At 52.1% G+C, this 18,382-nt stretch overlaps 1 protein-coding gene across 1 annotated transcript in view; it reads right to left on the reverse strand.

Moving 5' to 3' along the window:
* Positions 1-5,612: 5,612 nt before the first annotated feature.
* ADCY5 (adenylate cyclase 5) overlaps positions 5,613-18,382 on the reverse strand; it is a 171,062-nt gene continuing 158,292 nt past the window's right edge. Inside the window, exons 18-21 of the mRNA XM_008052805.2 lie at positions 14,798-15,061; positions 13,585-13,789; positions 9,948-10,072; positions 5,613-8,019 (exon numbers count right to left, since the gene is read on the reverse strand). Of these exons, the coding sequence (XP_008050996.1) occupies positions 7,891-8,019; positions 9,948-10,072; positions 13,585-13,789; positions 14,798-15,061 (723 nt within the window). The 3' untranslated portion in view covers positions 5,613-7,890. The remainder of the gene's footprint in view (positions 8,020-9,947; positions 10,073-13,584; positions 13,790-14,797; positions 15,062-18,382) is intronic.

Raw genomic sequence — 18,382 nt, forward strand, 5'->3', positions numbered from 1 at the left:
TGCTAGGTAAGTGTTCTAGAAACCCATCAGCATCAGTGTACCAGCTAGTGGTGGTGTGAGAGGCTGTGTTTGGCTTCAGTGAATTTTTTTTTTAAGATTCTTTCAACACATTGCCTATTTCATGGTGGGTGATTTACACTAACAACCTGCCCACACTGTGCTGAGTGTTTCGCAGTTTTTGACCAAAAATGGCATGACCCCCATGCCAATCCTCCCTTTCACCCAATCTCACCTGAGCTTTTTTTGTTTGTTTCCCTGGATGCAAAAAAAGTCCTCAAAGGGAAACATTCTGCCAGTGGAAAGAGGCGAAACAATAAATGGCAGAAGCACTAAAATACATCAAAATTGACGAGTTCAAAAACTATTTTGAGCAGTGGAAAAAGCATCTCGATAGAGGTATTGCATCAACCAGAGAGTATGTCAAAGGTGACTGAAGCTTAAACATGTAAGAATAAATATACAATTTTGTATAAGTAAGTTCCATTTGGGGGGGTCCTCCCGCACACTATGCAATAGGCACTGTGTCTGCTAAGCATGTCACCCTCACATAATGCATTTATGAAGGCTTTCTATTTTATAGACAAGTCAACTGAGTCTGAAGAAGTTAAGCAACTTGACCACAGTCACAGTCTAACCTGTGTGGTTGTGCCAGGATTTCAATCCAGATCTCTCCCACTCAAAATTCATGCACTTAACCACTGTGTAGTTTTAAGCTAGATAACATGGAAGTATGTTTAAATATATGAGTATAAATGCAGGTATTATGAATCCTTAAATAAAAGAGGTCAGGTTAATGCCAACTCCTACAATGTAGATGTCCTAGACTGAATAAAGCAGTTTTCTAAAATCCTGCATTTACAACAGTGAAATAGGTCAGGTGGCTGCAAGAGCTATGGTGAACCTTAAAGGTACTTTAACTATTAGGGCAAGGGAGTATACATTTTAGTATTTGTACTAAAACTAACTCATGAATTAATGATTCTTGGTATAGAATGTTAAAACATTATTGGTGATCCATGTTACAAAATTTTGCTTTTTCTAGCAGAATGCCAGAATAGGTTGGCTCTTTGACTAGAAGAAATTTCATGGGAATTCTGCTTTAAGTGGTCTCTGAAAACATTCATCGGAAAATAGAAATAGATAATAACTTTTTACAATACAGCATAGTGATTAAAGGTTTGGAGCCAGACCCCTTGGCTCTCCTTCTACTAGTGTTGTGACCTCAGCAAATTCCTTAACCTTTCTGCCTTGGTTTCCTCATATGCAAAGTGGGAATAACAGTAGTACCTTTGGCAAAGCAGTGTTGTGAAGACTGAGTCAATAAACATAAAGCACTTAGAGCCTGGCACAGCAAGTGCTGTGAACACATTGGCCACACATTGTGGTCTTGTTGCTGTTACCATCACTTCAGAGGTAGTGAGAGTCTTTTAAATTGTAAATGCCCCCAGATGTGATAAATCATTGCACAGAGCTTTTCAGAAACTGCCACTTAAGTGAGGGCCCGTTGAAATATCTAGCAGGCGGTTGCTGTGTGCAGACTTCTGGGGAGGGCACTGGGGACCCATCCAAAGAGAAGAGGGAATTAAGGGACTCATACTTGCCAGATGCCTGCTGTACACCAGGTGCTTTATGCACAGAAGGTTATACACCTAAAAATCCTCCTGAGGCAAGAGAGCAGAATGAAGCTGCCTTGTGTCACACCTGGGATGGCAGGCTGTGCTCTCCAGGACTTCCACAGTTTCCAAGGCAATGGGGCGCTGCCCAGTGAGGGAGGCGCCCCGTCTGTGTGGAACCAGCATTTTGGCCCCAACACACTTAACTTTGCACATCGGAATCTGATCTGCAGGGTGCTCATGGAGGCAGCTTCTCCCATGCCCCACTCCTTAAGGGCCCCCACGAAAAGGCAGGGGTTGGAATCAGCAGCCTCCAACCCACAATATTATACAGGCGTTGGGGATGTGAGAGCTGAAAGGCACTCTCAAACAGCACAAATGCAACGTGGCTGTAAAGAGATCAATTTGAAGAAAAATACACTCAGAAAACAAACAAACAAGCCCTCCCATATGAGCCAGGAGGGAAGACCTCTGTGGACTAAGTGACAAAATGGGGGAGCACATTTTGCAAAAAATAGGAAAACTAGTCTCCATGAAGCTAACCAAAGACGTTGACAAGCCCAAGATTCCAGGTAGGTCTAAATTAGAAAACAGCCGAGGGAAAAACAGTGATGAAGCCCCCAATGGATTCTAGTGAGAATTCTTTAAATTCATGGCCCAGCAGAGCAGCAATAGAAGAGGGTCTTCACTGAGCATGGGGATGGCTCAGCTCTGCTTACTAGAAACGAGCTGGTAAGGTTGGGGGCTGGGAATCCCTTGGGGACAGAATGCCTGCCTACTTGACCTCAACCCTTGATGACTCTCGCTTCCATCTCTTGGCCATCTTTCTCCCCTTTCCTTTGTCTTTCTGGACCCTCAGCAGCTCTGTGAACCTGGGCTGATCTCCACTCACCCTACCCACCCCATGAACCAGGACCTCAAGAGGCAAGGCTCCTGGCGGTACTGCTGTCATGCTCCTGCTGGTTGTCTGGAGGAAAGAGCCAGGCCTGGTTGCGGCTTTGGTTGAAGGTCATTTTCCCACAGATCCCCCTTGGCATGATGCTTTTGCCTCATTTGTCTCTGTGCCTTTGGCTCTCAAATCTCAAAGTCTTAATTAGATTGTGTTTACATTTGCGCCATGCACGTGGCTTGGCGCTTGAAGACTGGGTAAAGAGTTACGCAAATATTTAGAGAATGCCGGAGGGGGAAGAGTGCTTGGAGACGAGCTGCACCAGGATCCTCACTTGACTTTGCTCTTGCATCTGTCTTAGGAAGCCGCGGCCCTGCAAGTGGGAGAGACAGGCAAAAGGACAGCTAATGTCACGTTTTCCCTCCCGGGACAGAGGGGCGAGAAACCACCAAAGGGCTGTTGTGGAAATCAGGATGGATGAGAAAAGCACGCTTCTGTCATTGGATCTCATTTCATCTGTTAACCTGGAGGAGTGGCAAACCCTCTTTCTGCCAAGCTCCTCAGCAGCCAGGTGGGCTACCCAAACAGAATTGCCTCTGGGCTAGAGCCGTCGCTGCTGGTCTCTGAGTACCACGCTGGCCTCAGGGATGTACCAGGCCTTTCTTGAACTGCCTCCTAGGCCCAGGGAGTCACAATTGAGAAAATGTATGTGGAAGCCCCTTACACTGAAGTTCACCCAAACGAAGGGGGATGCTACCGCATCGTGTCTCCTGTGGCCCCCAACCCATCAGTAACACCAGACCTTTCTCCTCTCCACCCGGTACTTGTGCCAAGTGACAGGGGCCTGTGGCAGAGCAGCCATGGCCAGCGTGGCCCAGCTGTGCCAGTTCCCTTCCCTCTGAAGGTGACCTGTGCAGTGCTTGTCCTCTTTAGCATTGTTTTAAGTTGCTGGTGTTCAGAGTGAGTTTGTCCCTGCCACGTCTTTCTCTTGTTTGGAAACAGTGAGGGTCTGCTCAGCACTACCTCTGAGCATTAAACGCCACAGTGCCTGCTGAGCATGCTTCCCTGCCCTGCAGTGACCCAGGCTCAGCATCTTTTTCAGGCTCTGGGAAGCTCGTATTCTGCTGATTAACAACTCGTGGCCACTATAGCATCATGGAAAACACCTACATCCTACCACATGAAAATCACAGCTTTGGGCTTCCTTGAACTACATGCCACTCAGGTGTTTTTGCTTTTGGAAAGGTTCTGTAAATGTAATGCTGAATGTCTTAAAGAGCCATGGTTACCTGGCAAATGTTTAGTTTCAGCTTCTCCAGCACACCAAGATTCACAGTGCCTTGCCACCGATTTGTTGCTGACATCACACTGCAATCATCACTCTGCTGGCTGAAGTCCGGAATTGGTTTTAGTGGTGTTTGCTGTCAATGGGGGCATTAAAATGGTGTTGGAAACTCACCCCACATAGCAACGGCATCTTTTCACATAAGTTTTGCTAATTGGCGTTCTAGATATGGATGTGCTTTTGGAAACAGAGCCTCATAACGGAAAAACAAATGCGTCCTCTGAGACCAGCTCACTGGGGACGGGGATGGAGGGACTTAGGAAGGTTTGACTTGCATTCCTCTGGTGTCTGGGGGTGCACTGTGTGGTTTTTGTGGGGCCTGCCCGCGGGACTAGTCTCTAAGTCGCAGGAAGTGGTGGTTCTTAAGGAGTCACTTAGGCTGGTCAGGCCCCACGGTTTGAGCTTTCTTATTTCATCTTCTTTCTAACAGATGACCCCAGCCTGAAAACTTCCCAGAATTCAGCTCCTGTCTCTGTAACCGTGATACCAGCTCCAACCGATGAAGCATTGCTTCAGCCATTACAGGTGGCAAGCCAATGCTGCCAGGCGAGTATCAGTCATGGAAAAAGCTTCAGCCTTCTGTGTGTTAACACCACCAGCCTGGCACACCAGCTGTAATGGCACCACCTGGGACTAGTTAGGAATGCCATGAAAGCTTGACCCACCCTCGGCTCGGGAAGACAGATTTGAGTGCTGTCTCCTGACCAGTCGACTCATGATAAAGCTTTCTTTTTTCTTTTGTCAGAGTCAGTGCTATGACATTGACCTCTGTGCACATCGAGCAGCAAGCTCTGGTAACATCTCTATGAAGTGATATCTTTCACCATGTACATGTGAAGTCCTAATGGTGTCTGTCTTCTTTGGAACAGGAGACTGCATGCCCAGGATGGCTACAGCTCTGTCCCCTTGCAGCTATGGTGCTGCGAAGCCTGGGAACTCTTTCATTGCTACTTCACTTACACCTGTGTTAAACTTGCCCTATCCCTGCTGGATACTTTCTGAACTCAAATATGATCCTGAATTTGATGGGTACAGCAGGCGGGAGCTGCTGACAAGAGCTCTCTGCCTCCCCCACCAGCTCTCCCTCTTGGGGAAGAGTCCTGGGACCTGTATGAAGTTACCTACATGGGCTTTGAGAGCAGATAGGCCTGCTCTGAAACTCAGTTAGTTACTAGTTGTGTGGCCATAGGCAAATAACCTCTCTGTGCCTCAGTTTCTTCAGTGAAATGAGGCCAGGAGGATTAAATGAAATGCTGATTGTAGGTGCTTACCCCAGCGCGGCACACAGGGCATGCCAGCACTGTTGGCTGTGCATGTCAGATCAGTTCACCTCTGGCCTGCAGCTCGTCCCTTCTCACTCCATGGGCCCTTTGACCTGTCTGTTCTACTGTATGTCCTCCTTCCTTGCCTTGACATGTAAACATGATGTTTGGCTCACCCATTTGGAACATCCCTCCCTTGGCCTGGGCCTTTTCTGCTTGCGTCCTCGATCTTGTTTCCCCCTCTCTCCTGATTCTACCTCGGTCCTCAGCCTCCTTACCAGTCTTCTGGCACCTTCTCCTGAGTTCGGTGCACAGACTCGTGCCCAGGCACCAGGGTTCTCCCACCTGGCCACCCCGAAGACTGTAGTCTTCAGCTGACATGATCTCTCCAGCAGTGAGCTGCCCTCCACAGTCCCCCCAGCACCCTGCCCAGGGCCGAGTGCACTGTTCTTCACACCAGGACCAGGGCACCCGGCCCAAGCTGCAAATCAGACCAGGACACATTACCAGTGAAAGTGTTTAATAGTTAAATTATTTAAATAGACTTTTCCATTTCCATGGGAAATCATAATCGTATCCGTTTTGCAAGAGCAGGAATAAAAAGAGTGCACACCCCTTAGAGGGAACCAAGAGCTAGCACTGCACGTGGCCACCAGTCACTGCTGGGATGGGGAGGGGCCTCCAGGAGGCCAGGAGGCCACAACCCACAGGGGAACATGGGGTAACTCAGCACGCACACTTTACTCAGGCTGGAAGCAGAACAGAAACCCAACACCATGGCGGGCAATGTGGAGGGCAGGGAACTCGAGAATGACACCCAGGGGCAGCCGGCCCCCGGCAGTGGCAGCAGGAAGGGCAGTGCGGAACTCAGAGGATGGAGCGGCAAGAGCTGGACACTCAGGCTTGGCAGTTTTGGGTTCTCACGCTTTGCTTCTCAGAGCTGTGTTCTCACTGGGGTGGGAGTCGGCACGTGGGGAGGGAAGGGTGGCGCAGGGGGACACCAGAGTGACATTCCAGCAGCTGTCACAGAGCTGCCGCCTCACCGCCTTCAAGCCGGTCTTGGAGGCGAGGGAAATTCTGCCCTGAGAAGCAATGAAAAGAGCTGGGCATGGGCCCTAAGGGTCTGCTTGAAATTCTGTGATGGTATATGCTTTTTCAAGCGCTTCCCTCACAGCTTATTAAAAAATCGTCTTTTCTTTCTCAGTATCTTCAACTGTTCCCTCCCCTCAATTCTGTTAGCTTTTCTCTAGGGACTCTAGGGGGGTGCTACCCATCCCTCTGTCTGGTTTGCAGGTGGAGGGCCAAGCCACCCCTCCCCCAAACCTGAGGGCTGCACATTGCATCCCCACGTCTGAGGGATCGTCTCTGGGGAGACCTGCCTGTACTTGGAGTGACTGAGAAGGCAGGCAGGCTAGGCTTCTTCACCACCCGCCCCACCCGGCAGAGCACCCAGCCAGCGGCCAGCTCTCGAGTCCACGGGAGCTGCCTCTGCAGGCAGCAAACGTCGAAATGTCAGCAGTCGAAGGGTGGACGGGGCCACCTGCCTGCCGCAAGCTGAGGCTTGGCTTGGCTTCCCGTGGTTCCAGCTTAGCCTGAGATGGGAAAGAAGCTTTCTGTCTTCTTATCATTCCTTTTACATTTTACTAAGGGAAGTGGTGTGTGTGTGTGTCAGAGAAAGATGGGGTGATGTGTCCACCCATCTTCCTCCTCCATCTGAGCATATGATACCCCCAAAGAACACACCCCCTACTCTGGCTGTGCTTGGGAAAACCAAAAACTGCCAAATCTGAAACGAGGGGAAGGCATCCTGTGTGAGACCAGTCCCACGGCATGAACACGCACATATACACCAGCATATACACCGACACACGTACAGTACAAATGAGCACAAACGCCCCGCTGTGCACAGCTGTTTTCTAATATAGAGAATTTACAAAATATAGAATTTGGCATATCTGTTAGATCTCCAAGGTTTTCAATAATACAAAATAAAAAATACAAAAAAGACAAGTTGGGATCCCCACCCCCCCTCCCCAGTGACATCTTCATTTGCTGTGTGTTTCTTACACGCATACAACTAGCATAGTCTAAAGAAGGGCACAGAGAATGTGTTTTGTTTTATTTAATAAATACTTCCTTTTTCTCAGAACCACTACTCCTTGCTTGGCGTCCTCTCGCCTCCCCCTTGTAATTAGTTCTGTTTCCCTCCCGTGTGCGTGGAGGTGTGGGCACGAGACTGTGATGAAGGCCACTGTCCTTCCAAAGCCGGCATGCCTGCCCGAAAGCCCCTTCATGGCACAGGGTCACGGCCTCTGTCTGCAGTTTAAAGGCTCGCATAGAAAAGCAGACCCCTCAGAGTCCCTAGGATTCCCCAGGCCAGAGTGGAGCCTGCCTACCCCCAGCCAAGGCTGGCCTCTCCCTCAGCCTGTCCTGGTGCCCCCGGGCCACACCACACTGACAGACACTCCCGTGGCTCCTTTCCACCCGTGCAGCAGCACCTGTTAGAAAACTCAAGATTCAGACTGAGTCTAGCGGAGTCTTCTACAGAGGGAAACATCTTTGGTCAGCTTGGTGCTTGCAGGACGCTGGCACCCTGGGGCCTGGGACGGAGGCCGCTGCCCACCAGCAAAGGCAAAAGCTGCTTCTGGAGTCAAAGTGGAAAATCTCACCAGTGCGGCCGTGTGGGCTGGAGCGCGGGGCTTCCCACTGCCCCGGGCACACAGAGAAGCTGTTTCCATTCTTCTGGAGGCCAGGCTGCCTGGCACTGCTGGCCAGCAGCTGCTAACTGAGCGGGGGCCCTCCATTGAGGAAGTAGGTCATCATCTCGCCTTTGCCCTTGACCTTGACTACGCCCCGGCACTCCAGCTGGTATGTGTTGGCAGCCAGCACCTGGTACATGTCTGTGGTGACCTGCAATGGCAAAGGAGGAGGACAGGCCATGGATGACTACAGCCAGGAACGGCTGTGGGGCAGAGCCACCTCTGACTGCCCAGCCCTGCTTGCCACCCCTGACACAAGAGGAGGGGGGCAGCTCCCCCACTGTGAGGCTCTTGGGGACCAACAGCTGCTCACCCGTGGAAAGGCCCCTATGAAAAGAGAGTGATGCCAGCTGCCTCTCTCCGCACCTGCTCCGCGCCAGGCACTGTGACGGGCACTTCGTGTGCTGCTTCAGTGCTACTCAGGGTGGCCTGCAGTCCATGGACTCCCTGTCCTCAGTCCAGGAGCAGAGAATGAGTGCGGAGAAACGTTCACATCACTCTGACTCAGCCCATCCCCACGCATGTCACCAGGGCATTTTACAAAACGATCCCTCCATGACAGATCAGAAGGATTTCTTGAAAGCTGGTTTCTCACCACAGGTAGTTGAGAAGCACTGCTTAGCCCACTTCATCTTTCTATGAGGTACCTACTATAATTATCCTCAGACTCAGAGATTCGAAGCCACTTGCCTGAGGTTACACAGTCAGTGACTGGCAGGGCCTGGATTCTGTTCCAGCTCTTGTTGCCTGGCTGTGTTTTAGCTTTAGGAACAAAGAGGGGAGCTCACCAGTGGCTTCATTAATCACACCATTGCTGGGTGAAGGAAAGAAGCAGTGAGGATGGGCAAAGGGAGTGGCAGGACGGCCACATGCCTCCCAGGATGAGCCCAGAGCCATTGCTGAGCGTGGCCAGAGTGTCCCACACCAGCCAAGCCACAACCCAGCTGGGGAGTGTGAGAGCCAGGAAGGAGAGACAGGGTGCTGGGTGGGCTGCTGGGAGGTGACCTGCTTTGCTATTAGCTGCATTTCCTGTGTGGTGAAGCCCCATGCGAAGGTGAGGTGCTGGGTCATTGTGGTGGCTGCTGACAGACTCCCCCACGCCTGTCTCTGGATGGGACACACATGGCCCTGTCTCCTATCTATTCTCAAGACCCTGCTTCCCATCTTGCCATCCCTTCTCTCCCTGGCGCTGGGATGAAGGTGAGAAAAGACTGTTTGGCCAGGCCCCTTGGCTAGCATCCACAAGCCAGCCAGGACAAGTTGATCTGATCAGGCTGTGCTTGGAGACAGCCCTCTGTTCAGAGGCCCTTCAGGGGAAGAAGTTAGGGGACATTTAAGGGGCATCGGTGCTGGCCAGAGGCCTTAAAAACAGCACAGTCAGCACTTGGGGAAACTGGGGCCAGGGAAGCTGACTTCCTACAGCTTCACACAGAACTTGAGAGGGCGGCAGTGCAGGACTACAGCGCAGTGCAGAGCCTCTACTGTCAGACGGAGAATCGAGGGAGCCGGGAGCAAAACAAAGAAAAGCAGCTGAAGAGCGGAGGGCCCCGGAACCCCAAGCACCAGCCTGCAAGGGAGGGAGCGAGGAGGAAATGCCTCTGGGTGTCTGGCCAGGCCCTGGCCTGTTGAGGCTGGAGGAAGCCCTGTCCTGGGGCCAGCAACCTTCTCTGGCTCTCCTGCACCAGGCCTTGTGTGCTGTGCGGCCTAGTGGGTTAGACCCTGCTCCCTGCAGGCGTTTTCATGTCCTCTCGGTCCTCTATGTCCCAGGTGCAGGAGGTGCTGCGGCCCTTCATTAACTTAGCTTAGTGTCAGCAACGGGATCCACCCCCCACCTCCTGCAATTTCATCTGTGCCCAGTAGAGGGCTCGCACAGTCCTGAAGATCTGTCCAAGGTACCGAGGGCCTGAAACACGTTCGTGCTCTCCAGGCTTCCAAAACATCAGTGCAACTGCCCCAGCACCCTCGAATCTGGCCACAGATATTCTGACAGTGACCTGTGGGTGGCCGCCCTAAAGATCTCTTAGCATCAGACGGAGCTCCCGCTATGGGCGAGGGGGTGGCAGGTGCTTCCGCACTCACCTGGATGCGGTCGGGCACACCCGTGCTGTCCATGCGGCTGGCCACGTTCACCGTGTTGCCCCAGATGTCGTACTGAGGCTTGCGAGCCCCAATCACACCAGCTACCACGGGGCCAATGTTGAGCCCTGCAGGGAACAGGAGTCAGCCACACTCATGAGGTTAATAAACCCAACGCTTGCCTCACTTGCACTCACTGCCATCTATCTCTCCACACACGGCTAGTTCTCCCCTGACTCTTGGCCCAGAGATATCCAGGGTCCTCCAGGCCTGAGACTGTGCTTAAGCCTGCAGCCGCTTGCCCCCACTTGCTCTGCTGATTCAAGATGCCAAGAGCTGTTCACACATCCACGGCTCCTGTGTCATCACCATCCAATCAGTGTTCAGCTCTGCCAGCCCATCACCAAGGGTCACCAGAGACTTCTCCTATAACCTAACTGCCTTTTCCTAATTCTCCTTCTCTCGGTGGCATTTGGGCTTAACATGCAAAGACACACTATCTCCCTTTTCCTTGCTCCACTGTTTCTCCACCGTGCTTTCTTACAGCCTAGCTCTTAACCCATCACCTTGTGCCAGTCTCTTCTCTGAGTCATCCTGCTCCCAGGTTTCTGAGTTAGGGCAGGGACAGAGTAGTGGCTAAGCTCCATCCCATTTGCTCTCTATCTCTCTTCTAGCACATCAGCCCTTATCTCTCCATCCCTCTGCCCTGCCCAAGGTGGCGCTGAGCACCTGTCTCTGAGCCTTTGCTGTGCTGCTCCTCCCTCCTAAGTGTCCTCCTTCCTTCCCTCCAGGCTAAATCCTGCCCTCATGTATATCTGGCTCCACCGACGTTCTCTTGACATTTTCTATCCTGTCTCTATTCCAGGGTGTTCCCTCCTGCTGTGTCAACCATGTCTCATACTGGTCCTTAGGAAGCCTCTCTGTTGCCTCACTGTTTCCTGTGTGAGAGGCAGGACTCAAAACACAGTAGAAGTCCCAAAACAGGCCCGAGATCAGCACCATCATCAGTCCTCAGACCTTCCCTTCGCAACCCTCCTCTCTAGTCCTGCCAAGCTGCAGGCAGCTTTTTATCCCACATGCAGTTACCAGGCTGGACTGTCCATTGCGCTGACCAGATTGAGTTTTGATGACTTCTGACTATTTCCCAAAGCCAAGCCCACCAGGGAAGACAGTCCCAAATCTGTAGGAGGGGATCTGCCACACAGGCTCCCAACTGCCTGCCCAGAAACTCATCTACCTCCTGGTAGGCTCTACCTGCAGTCTCCAGTCCCAGTCCAATAACGGAGTTGAGGCAGTTTACAAAAACATATGCTGGGAGAAAAACACACAAACCAATGCAGGTGGGCAAGACAGGGTGAGAGGAAAACAAGAGTGGCAACATTCCACAAGATCAAGAATGACATTAACGCAGAGACATAGCCGCACATCAGTGGAAGCAGGCTCCCAGCCGGCTCCGCCCCGAGCCTCCAGCAGCCAGTGCCAGATGAAAACCAGGTCGAGCCCACAGGATAAAACAAGCCAGCTCGTTCAGGGAAAGCCCAATTCCTGACACTCGAGCCAGAGCGAAACGTCTCCTGAGGATGTTAATGGACACAATATTGGTTTGTAGGAATCCAATATTTCGGTTTAATGTGCTAATTTTGAGAATTGAAATGCCAGTGTTTTTGTTAGTGAATTAGTATCACTTCTTACAACGTGAAGTCTGACTCATTTGTGGCTGGAAACATACCCAGGGGGTGGAGAATGCACAAAAACCTTGAAAAGAACAAAGGTCTGCTCTTTCCAAAAGCATTCTATACCTCCGCAAGCCTCAAGAGGAGGAAGAGAACAGCACTCGCCCAAGCGAAGCTTCTAGTGCACAAGCAGCTCCCGCTGTGAGGCTGCACATCCTTGGTGCTAAGGACCAATGAGCTGCAGAAATACCCAGAGCTTCATGGAAAAACAGTTCAGAGCTGTCATTCAGCAATCGCTTTGTGGGCACAGTAGCAGGGAGCAAATGGAGGAGTGTGTGCCTGGGATTTCACTTTACTATTCTTTTGACTCTTCTGTAGAATTGAAACTTGCCAAAGTAAAACAGCAAAATTAAACACACAAAAAAGAAAAATACACATGTTTTTGGTTCAAAGATTTTTCTGAACAAGTAGCATATGACTCCCCCCACCCCATTTTTATTTCTCTTTGAGTCAGGGTCTCACCCTGTTGCCCAGGCTAGAATACAGTGGCACCTCAAGGCTCACTGCAGCCTCCACCTCCTGGGCTCAGGTGATCTTTGTGCCTCAGCTTCCTGAGTAGCTGGGACTTCAGTGCACGCCACCACGCCCAGCTTATTTTTTGAGTTATTGTAGAGACGAAGTTTCACTATGTTTCTCAGGCTGGTCTCAAACTCCCAGGCTCAAGCGATCCTCTTGCCTTGGCCTCCCAAAGTGCTGGGATTACAGGTGTGAGCCACTGTGTCCAGCCAAACTGATTCTATTTTGAAGCCAATCAGAGCCCTCTACTCAGAATCCCCCCTGCTGGACACCACAGAGATGTTTGCACAGCTCTCTCCAGCGAAGGCAAGGCATTTGACAAAGGAGTCCAGGAAGACACATGCCCTTCAAATCTCACCACATCCTCCTCACTTTTTCCCCAGTGTGTGTGGACTAGACAAGCCTTCACAGCAGCTAGATCTTGCCCACCGCTTGGAACTCAGCAATCACCCCACTGACCCCTTTTGTTTTTTAAGATTACTCTTTTTAAAAAGTTGGAATATAATCATCTCATTGTCACTAATTTTTTTTTGCAGGGGGAGAGTTGGGAGTCTCATGCTGTCACCCAGGTTGGAGTACAGTGGCATGATCATCTCATGCCGATCACAGCTTACAGCAGCCTCGACCTCCTGGGCTCAGGCCATCCTTCCACCTCAGCCTCCCAAGCAGCTGCAACTACAGGCGTACCTAATTTTTTTAATGACTAATTTTTAAATTTTTGTAGAGAGGTGGTTTTGCTATGTTGCCTAGGCCGATCTCAAACTCTTGGACTCAAGCAAAGCGCTGGGATTACAGGTGTGAGCCACCGTGCCCAGCCTCAATGTCACTATTAAATGGTTCTTTTCATGTTTAGTTTTTAAAAAAATTTCACTTTATTTTCCTAACAATTTTGCAGAATGTGTTCAATTTTTAAAATAAATTTGCAAGTTTAAGACTTGTAACATGCATTTAAAATGTGTCAAGTATATGCTTTTATTGCTTTCAATTTTACTGAATGAATTTGGAATGTGTATTACTTGAAATAAACGGTGCTGTCATCTGACCGTGTGGCGGCCGTCAGGAGGCCCTCAGACCCTGGCACAGAGCACCCTCCCCAAAGCCTTTTGGGCAGGCACAACCTGGGTCCAACCAGGCCTCTCCAATGCATGGGCGAGGCGGAAAAGCAGAAGGAGGCATGCTAACCGGCAGAGGAGACAGTGCCAGGCACTGGGCAGGTTCTGCTGTGAGCGGGTGGTGCCCGCTCCCACCCCCTGGGTCAGGAAGACACACCACAACTTCAGCCTCTGCTGCCTTCTTGCTTCCTGCCATTGGACCTCGAGACCTGGTGTGGAATGGGAAAGCCCCCTCAAGCCCTCTGCCGACCGCACCCTGGGCTCGCACTGCCTGCTCACCGATTTTCATCTGGAAGTTGTTGAAGGAGTGCTCGTTGATGTACTTCATCTGGTCCATCAGCTTCATGGCAAAGTCGGCCAGAGCCTTGATGTGGGTCTTGCCCGCCTTGTCGTAGGTGGAGTCGTTGAGGCCTGAGGCGGCCATGTAGGTGCTGCCGATGGTCTTGATCTTTTCCAGCTGCCTGAATCGATCCTCACTGATAATCTGGATGGAAGGGGGAAATGTGGAGGCCAAGCCTGGGTCACCCTCCAGTCTGGCATACTGAGGATGTCCAGGGAAGAGCAACGGGATGTCCCCTCATGTGTCCCCTCTTCACACAGCGGGGCCTCTCCGCATCCTCATCAGTGCGATGCTTGCGATGCTTAAGACAAAGCCAGGCCTCCTCCACACTCACCTACCTGCTGGACAGTGACTTGTCACCTCTGGGTCTCCTGCCGCCAACAGGGGCTGGATGGCTATCTCCCCTTCGCAGGTGCACGCCCCCATCCTGTGCAGGGAAACCTTATCTTTGTCCAGCAGGATGCCCTTTTCCCATCTCCCGACCCATTTTGGCCAACTCCAGGCCCCCCACTTCCCCAGAAGTCTTGTATGTCATTCCTGACACTGCACTGTCCCAGCTCCATTAACCCTCTCCTCCCTGCACTCTGAGCCCAGGCAATGCACTCCTGCTGGGGTGGCCCCTCTCTTGCTTATTGCTCAGTGGGCTCTGGGGTCGAGACCACCCACACAGTGGGTGCTCAACAAGGGTACAGAAAAGAAATGACGACATCTCGCTTCTGCCTCCGCTGCTCAGGGTCTTGCATCGTTGCCCCGCCTCCTCCCTTAGCCTGGGGATGCCTTCCTTTGCTCTCTCAAAGCCCTAAGCACAGACATTGGGCTGTCCCAGGTCCTAGAGACACATCCACTCTAGATGGCATGAGAGGAGTGGTGGTTGGTGAGTCAGCCAGGCAGGGCCCGGAAGGTTCAAGTTCAAACAGCCTGGGTTGAAACCCCAGTGCTGTCACTTACTGGCAGCAGCCTCAGGCCAGACACTTAAAGTCTGTGGGTCTGTTTCCTCATGTCACATGATGGAAGGCGCCTAATGCAGTGCCTGGGACCCAGGCTCTGGCCGCCAGGGCTCTCATCACCACTGTTCACATCTGGATAGTGGAAGGGGACCCCCGAGTCTCTTCACAACCTTCCCAAGCCTGGCCCCACCCCGCTGACACACACCTCGTCAAAGTCAGCGATGATTTCATTGAGCAGGCGCAGGCACTCGACGCCCTCATTGTTGGCCTCCAGCTCCACATAGAACTCGGAGAAGTTGGCAATGGAGGCGAACATGACGGCCACGCACTCGCAGGACTGGTAGTAGAGCTCGTCGTTGCGCCGCTCGCGGGCCAGGAAGTGGGCGGCCACGTCCTTGGGCAGGATGTTGTGCAGCAGCCGCCTGTTGTAGGCCTGCAGCTCTTCCATCTCCTCTTTCTCCTCTGTGGCCTGGGACGAAAAGACAGTGTGAGTCCCACAAATGCCAGCGTGAGCCCAGATGTCTGCACGTGCTAGCCGTCTCCCCTCCTCTCTCTGCTGCTTCTGCTTCCAGGTTTTTTCTGAAGAGCATCACTTTGAAAATCAGGAAAGAGAGACATTGGGCCAGGAGTGTGGAGGCTCACACCTATAATCTCAGCACTTTGGGAGGCCAAGGCAGGAGGATTGCTTGAGCTCAGGAGTTTGAGACCAGTCTGGCAACATAGTGAGACCTCGTCTCTACAAAAAAATAGGAAAATTAGCGGGGTGTGGTGGCGCACGCCTATAGTCCCAGCTACTCATGAGGCTGAGGCGGAAGGATCCCTTGAGCCCAGGAGGTCAAGGCTACCATGAGCCTGGCCTGAGGGACTTTACTCCAGCCTGGGTGACAGACCCTGTCTGAAAGGAAGGAAGAAACAAAAAAGGAAGGAAGGGAGGGAAAGGAAGGGAAGGACGAAAAGAGAGACGTTTAGAAGTGTCTAACTCTCCTGCCTGCCTCTTTGAGGGTGAGGCACTTGCGGGTGCTGCTCCTGGAGGGGAGCTCTGAGTAGAAACGGGCCTCAAGGAGAGGCTGAGAGGGTCCTGTCTGCCCAAGCCTAGAACTCAGCTGGAGACAGCAGGGATGGGCCAGGACACACCCAGGTAGCCTCCTGGCCCCACCCCCCAGCTCCCCAAGCACTTCTTAGCGTTCATTTTCCTCTATCAGGAAATGTCATCAGAAAAGCAGTTTGGCAAGGATGACTTTAGTTGGCTGACCCCTCAGGGGAAAATGGCCCAGAGCCCTGCCCAGCCTCCACCTCCCATGAGGGCAGATTTGCCCCAGAGCCTGACGCAGCCAGAAGGGGCAGGTGCCATGAGGTGCCAGATGGAGATGGGACATCACTGTCGACTTTAAGGTTTTCTCCCCGTTTGGGGCCTGGGTCTGGACAGCTGGACTTTGTGGTTACTTTCACCCCCCAAGTTAAAGGGACAGTGCATAGATAGCCCTTGGGTCAAGAGGCCAGCAGTGGCCTACAAGGGGCTGAAGCGAAGAGACAGTCGTGTATGTGATAAGAAGCCACCTGATCAGAATGTTCATGGGATGACAGGGTGGTCAGCTGGCTTCCCCACCCTTGGGAGCAGACAACATGACCCCCTTTAACCAGGAGTGACTGTGCTGGTGAAGCAAGCAAGGAGAGAGTCATGAGTGGGTTATCTGAAAGGTCTGTCCAGCCTGCTGGGCCCTTCCTAACCACATGCAGACACTTTCTATTGGGCTGCAACTGGACTTCAATAGGACCAGGACTTCCTCTCAGAGTCCTGGCTCTCTCCACGAGCAGTGGCTGTCATGGGGAAGAAGCTGCCACCTCTTCCCAAGGCTATAGGACCTGGGTCCAGCAGGGAGAAACAGCTCCCAAGGCAGAAACTCCAGGACTCCAAGGCTCAGCCAAGCCCTACACCTGAGCTGAAAGTTCTCCTGACTGTGCTGCCCATGGCCTGGTGGACACTTGGAGCCACTGGGAACGTGGCTGCAAGGACTGAGGTTATGCCTGAGGAAGCTCCTGGACTCTAAAGGACCTCACCTTCCACCTGCCACCTTCAGATGCCAGGTGGGCTCAACTGAAGTGGGCCATCTTCCTGCCCAGCCTACCAGCCCAGGTGACCTACACTCCTGTGAGGCAGGACCCCTGACCATGCCCCCAACATGAATAAGCCCACTGTGCCTAGCTCTGGAATAGATGTGCCTGAGGGAGGAGGCTGGGGATTCCTGTACTTCTCTTCAAGGACTGTGCCATGGGGAGCCCCAGAAGTTGGTCCATCTGCCTCTGAAAATGCACCAGACTCAGCTCCTACCTCTGGCTGAGACACAAGCCTAGGGGCCCAGGAAGGCCCAGGAGACCCCAGCTCCTTTCATCTGTTCAGTGGGTTGTAGGTGCCTTTTCCAGAGAGCAGCTATCTAAAGTGTGGAGGGCAGAGTGGAGGTGGCAGGGGCGGGGCAGGCTTAATCCCCCGGCCAGCCAGGCGCTCCCAACACATCTGGAACTCTGCCCCAACACAGGTGGGAGGCTGCCAACATGACCAAATTGCTTCTTGGGCTGGGCCTTGCTGGGCAAGAAGGTTCAGAGCTCTGTAGCCTTCTGTTGGTCCTAATAAGGTCAGAGCTGGAGGAGGGGGAAACAGCAGGCTCTCCAGAGAAGTGATGCTTGGCGGTTAGGCCAGGAGAGGGCCTGGCGGGTCCTGGGGGGCCTGTCTGTTGTGCAGGCACTTCAGGAAAGCTGAGAAGCCCAGGCTGCCCACCTCCCTATCTGCACCACACCCACCTACCCGCCCCACTGCACAGGGGCTGCTGGGAGGGCTTGGGGTGGGGCAGAGGCTATCACTCCTCCACCCCAAAGGCCTGCTTTCAGGGGTTTGTTTATTGATATTTACTTGATGCCTCCCCCCGCCCTCCCAAAAGCCCAAGAGAAGGACGAGAGAATGAGGGACCTGCTGGCACCATGAGCCTGTTAAAAGCTTCAGTGGAGACAGGTTGCCATAGGCTGGCAGGTAGAGACAGTCTCACCTCCACACTTACACACACACACACACACACACACACACACACACACACACACTCATATACTCATGTACATGTGTATACACACAGGCGGGGACAGGGCAGTGCTGGTCAGTCACTTTCCCTTCTGGTCCTTCCTCTTCCCTCCCTGTGTGGAACCCAGAAGAAGCAACGTGATGAGGAGAGGTGGCCCAGTGTGCAAGGAAGTAGGGTGGAAGGAGGGGAGAGGACAGGGGAGGGGGTTGGATGTGTTGGGTAATCAGTGAGCAAATAAATAAACATATGAAAGTAATGGGAGGTGTTTCCCACTCCCAGAGATGAAGCTTGCAAGCATGGTGAAGGAGTGGCTAGGAAGATGCCTGCAGTATTAGTTCAAAAGGAATGAACTCATGATTCAAACATGTATACAGAGGATGCCAAAAAATGTATACACAATTAAAGTTGTAAGACTCAATATATACCTGCCTGTTGCATGGCGACGCTAGCATTCATCTGATTAATGCCATTTTTTGAGCAGGCATCATACTACACATTGCTACTGTAATTCAATTCAACTTCAAAAAGTAATACATAGATAACATCTCTTAAAATGTGTATACATTTTTTGACACCCCCGATATATACAGATATAGATATACACACACTTATATGTATACACAGATAGAAGTAGCAAAGACGCCGGGCTCAGTGGTTCAGCCTGTAATCCCGCGCCTTTGGGAGGCTGAGGTGAGTGGATTGCCTGTGCCTGCGGGTTCGAG

The sequence above is a fragment of the Carlito syrichta genome, unplaced genomic scaffold, assembly GCF_000164805.1.
Source record: "Carlito syrichta isolate Samal-C Ts95f unplaced genomic scaffold, Tarsius_syrichta-2.0.1 Scaffold287526, whole genome shotgun sequence".
NCBI classification, from domain to species: domain Eukaryota; kingdom Metazoa; phylum Chordata; class Mammalia; order Primates; family Tarsiidae; genus Carlito; species Carlito syrichta.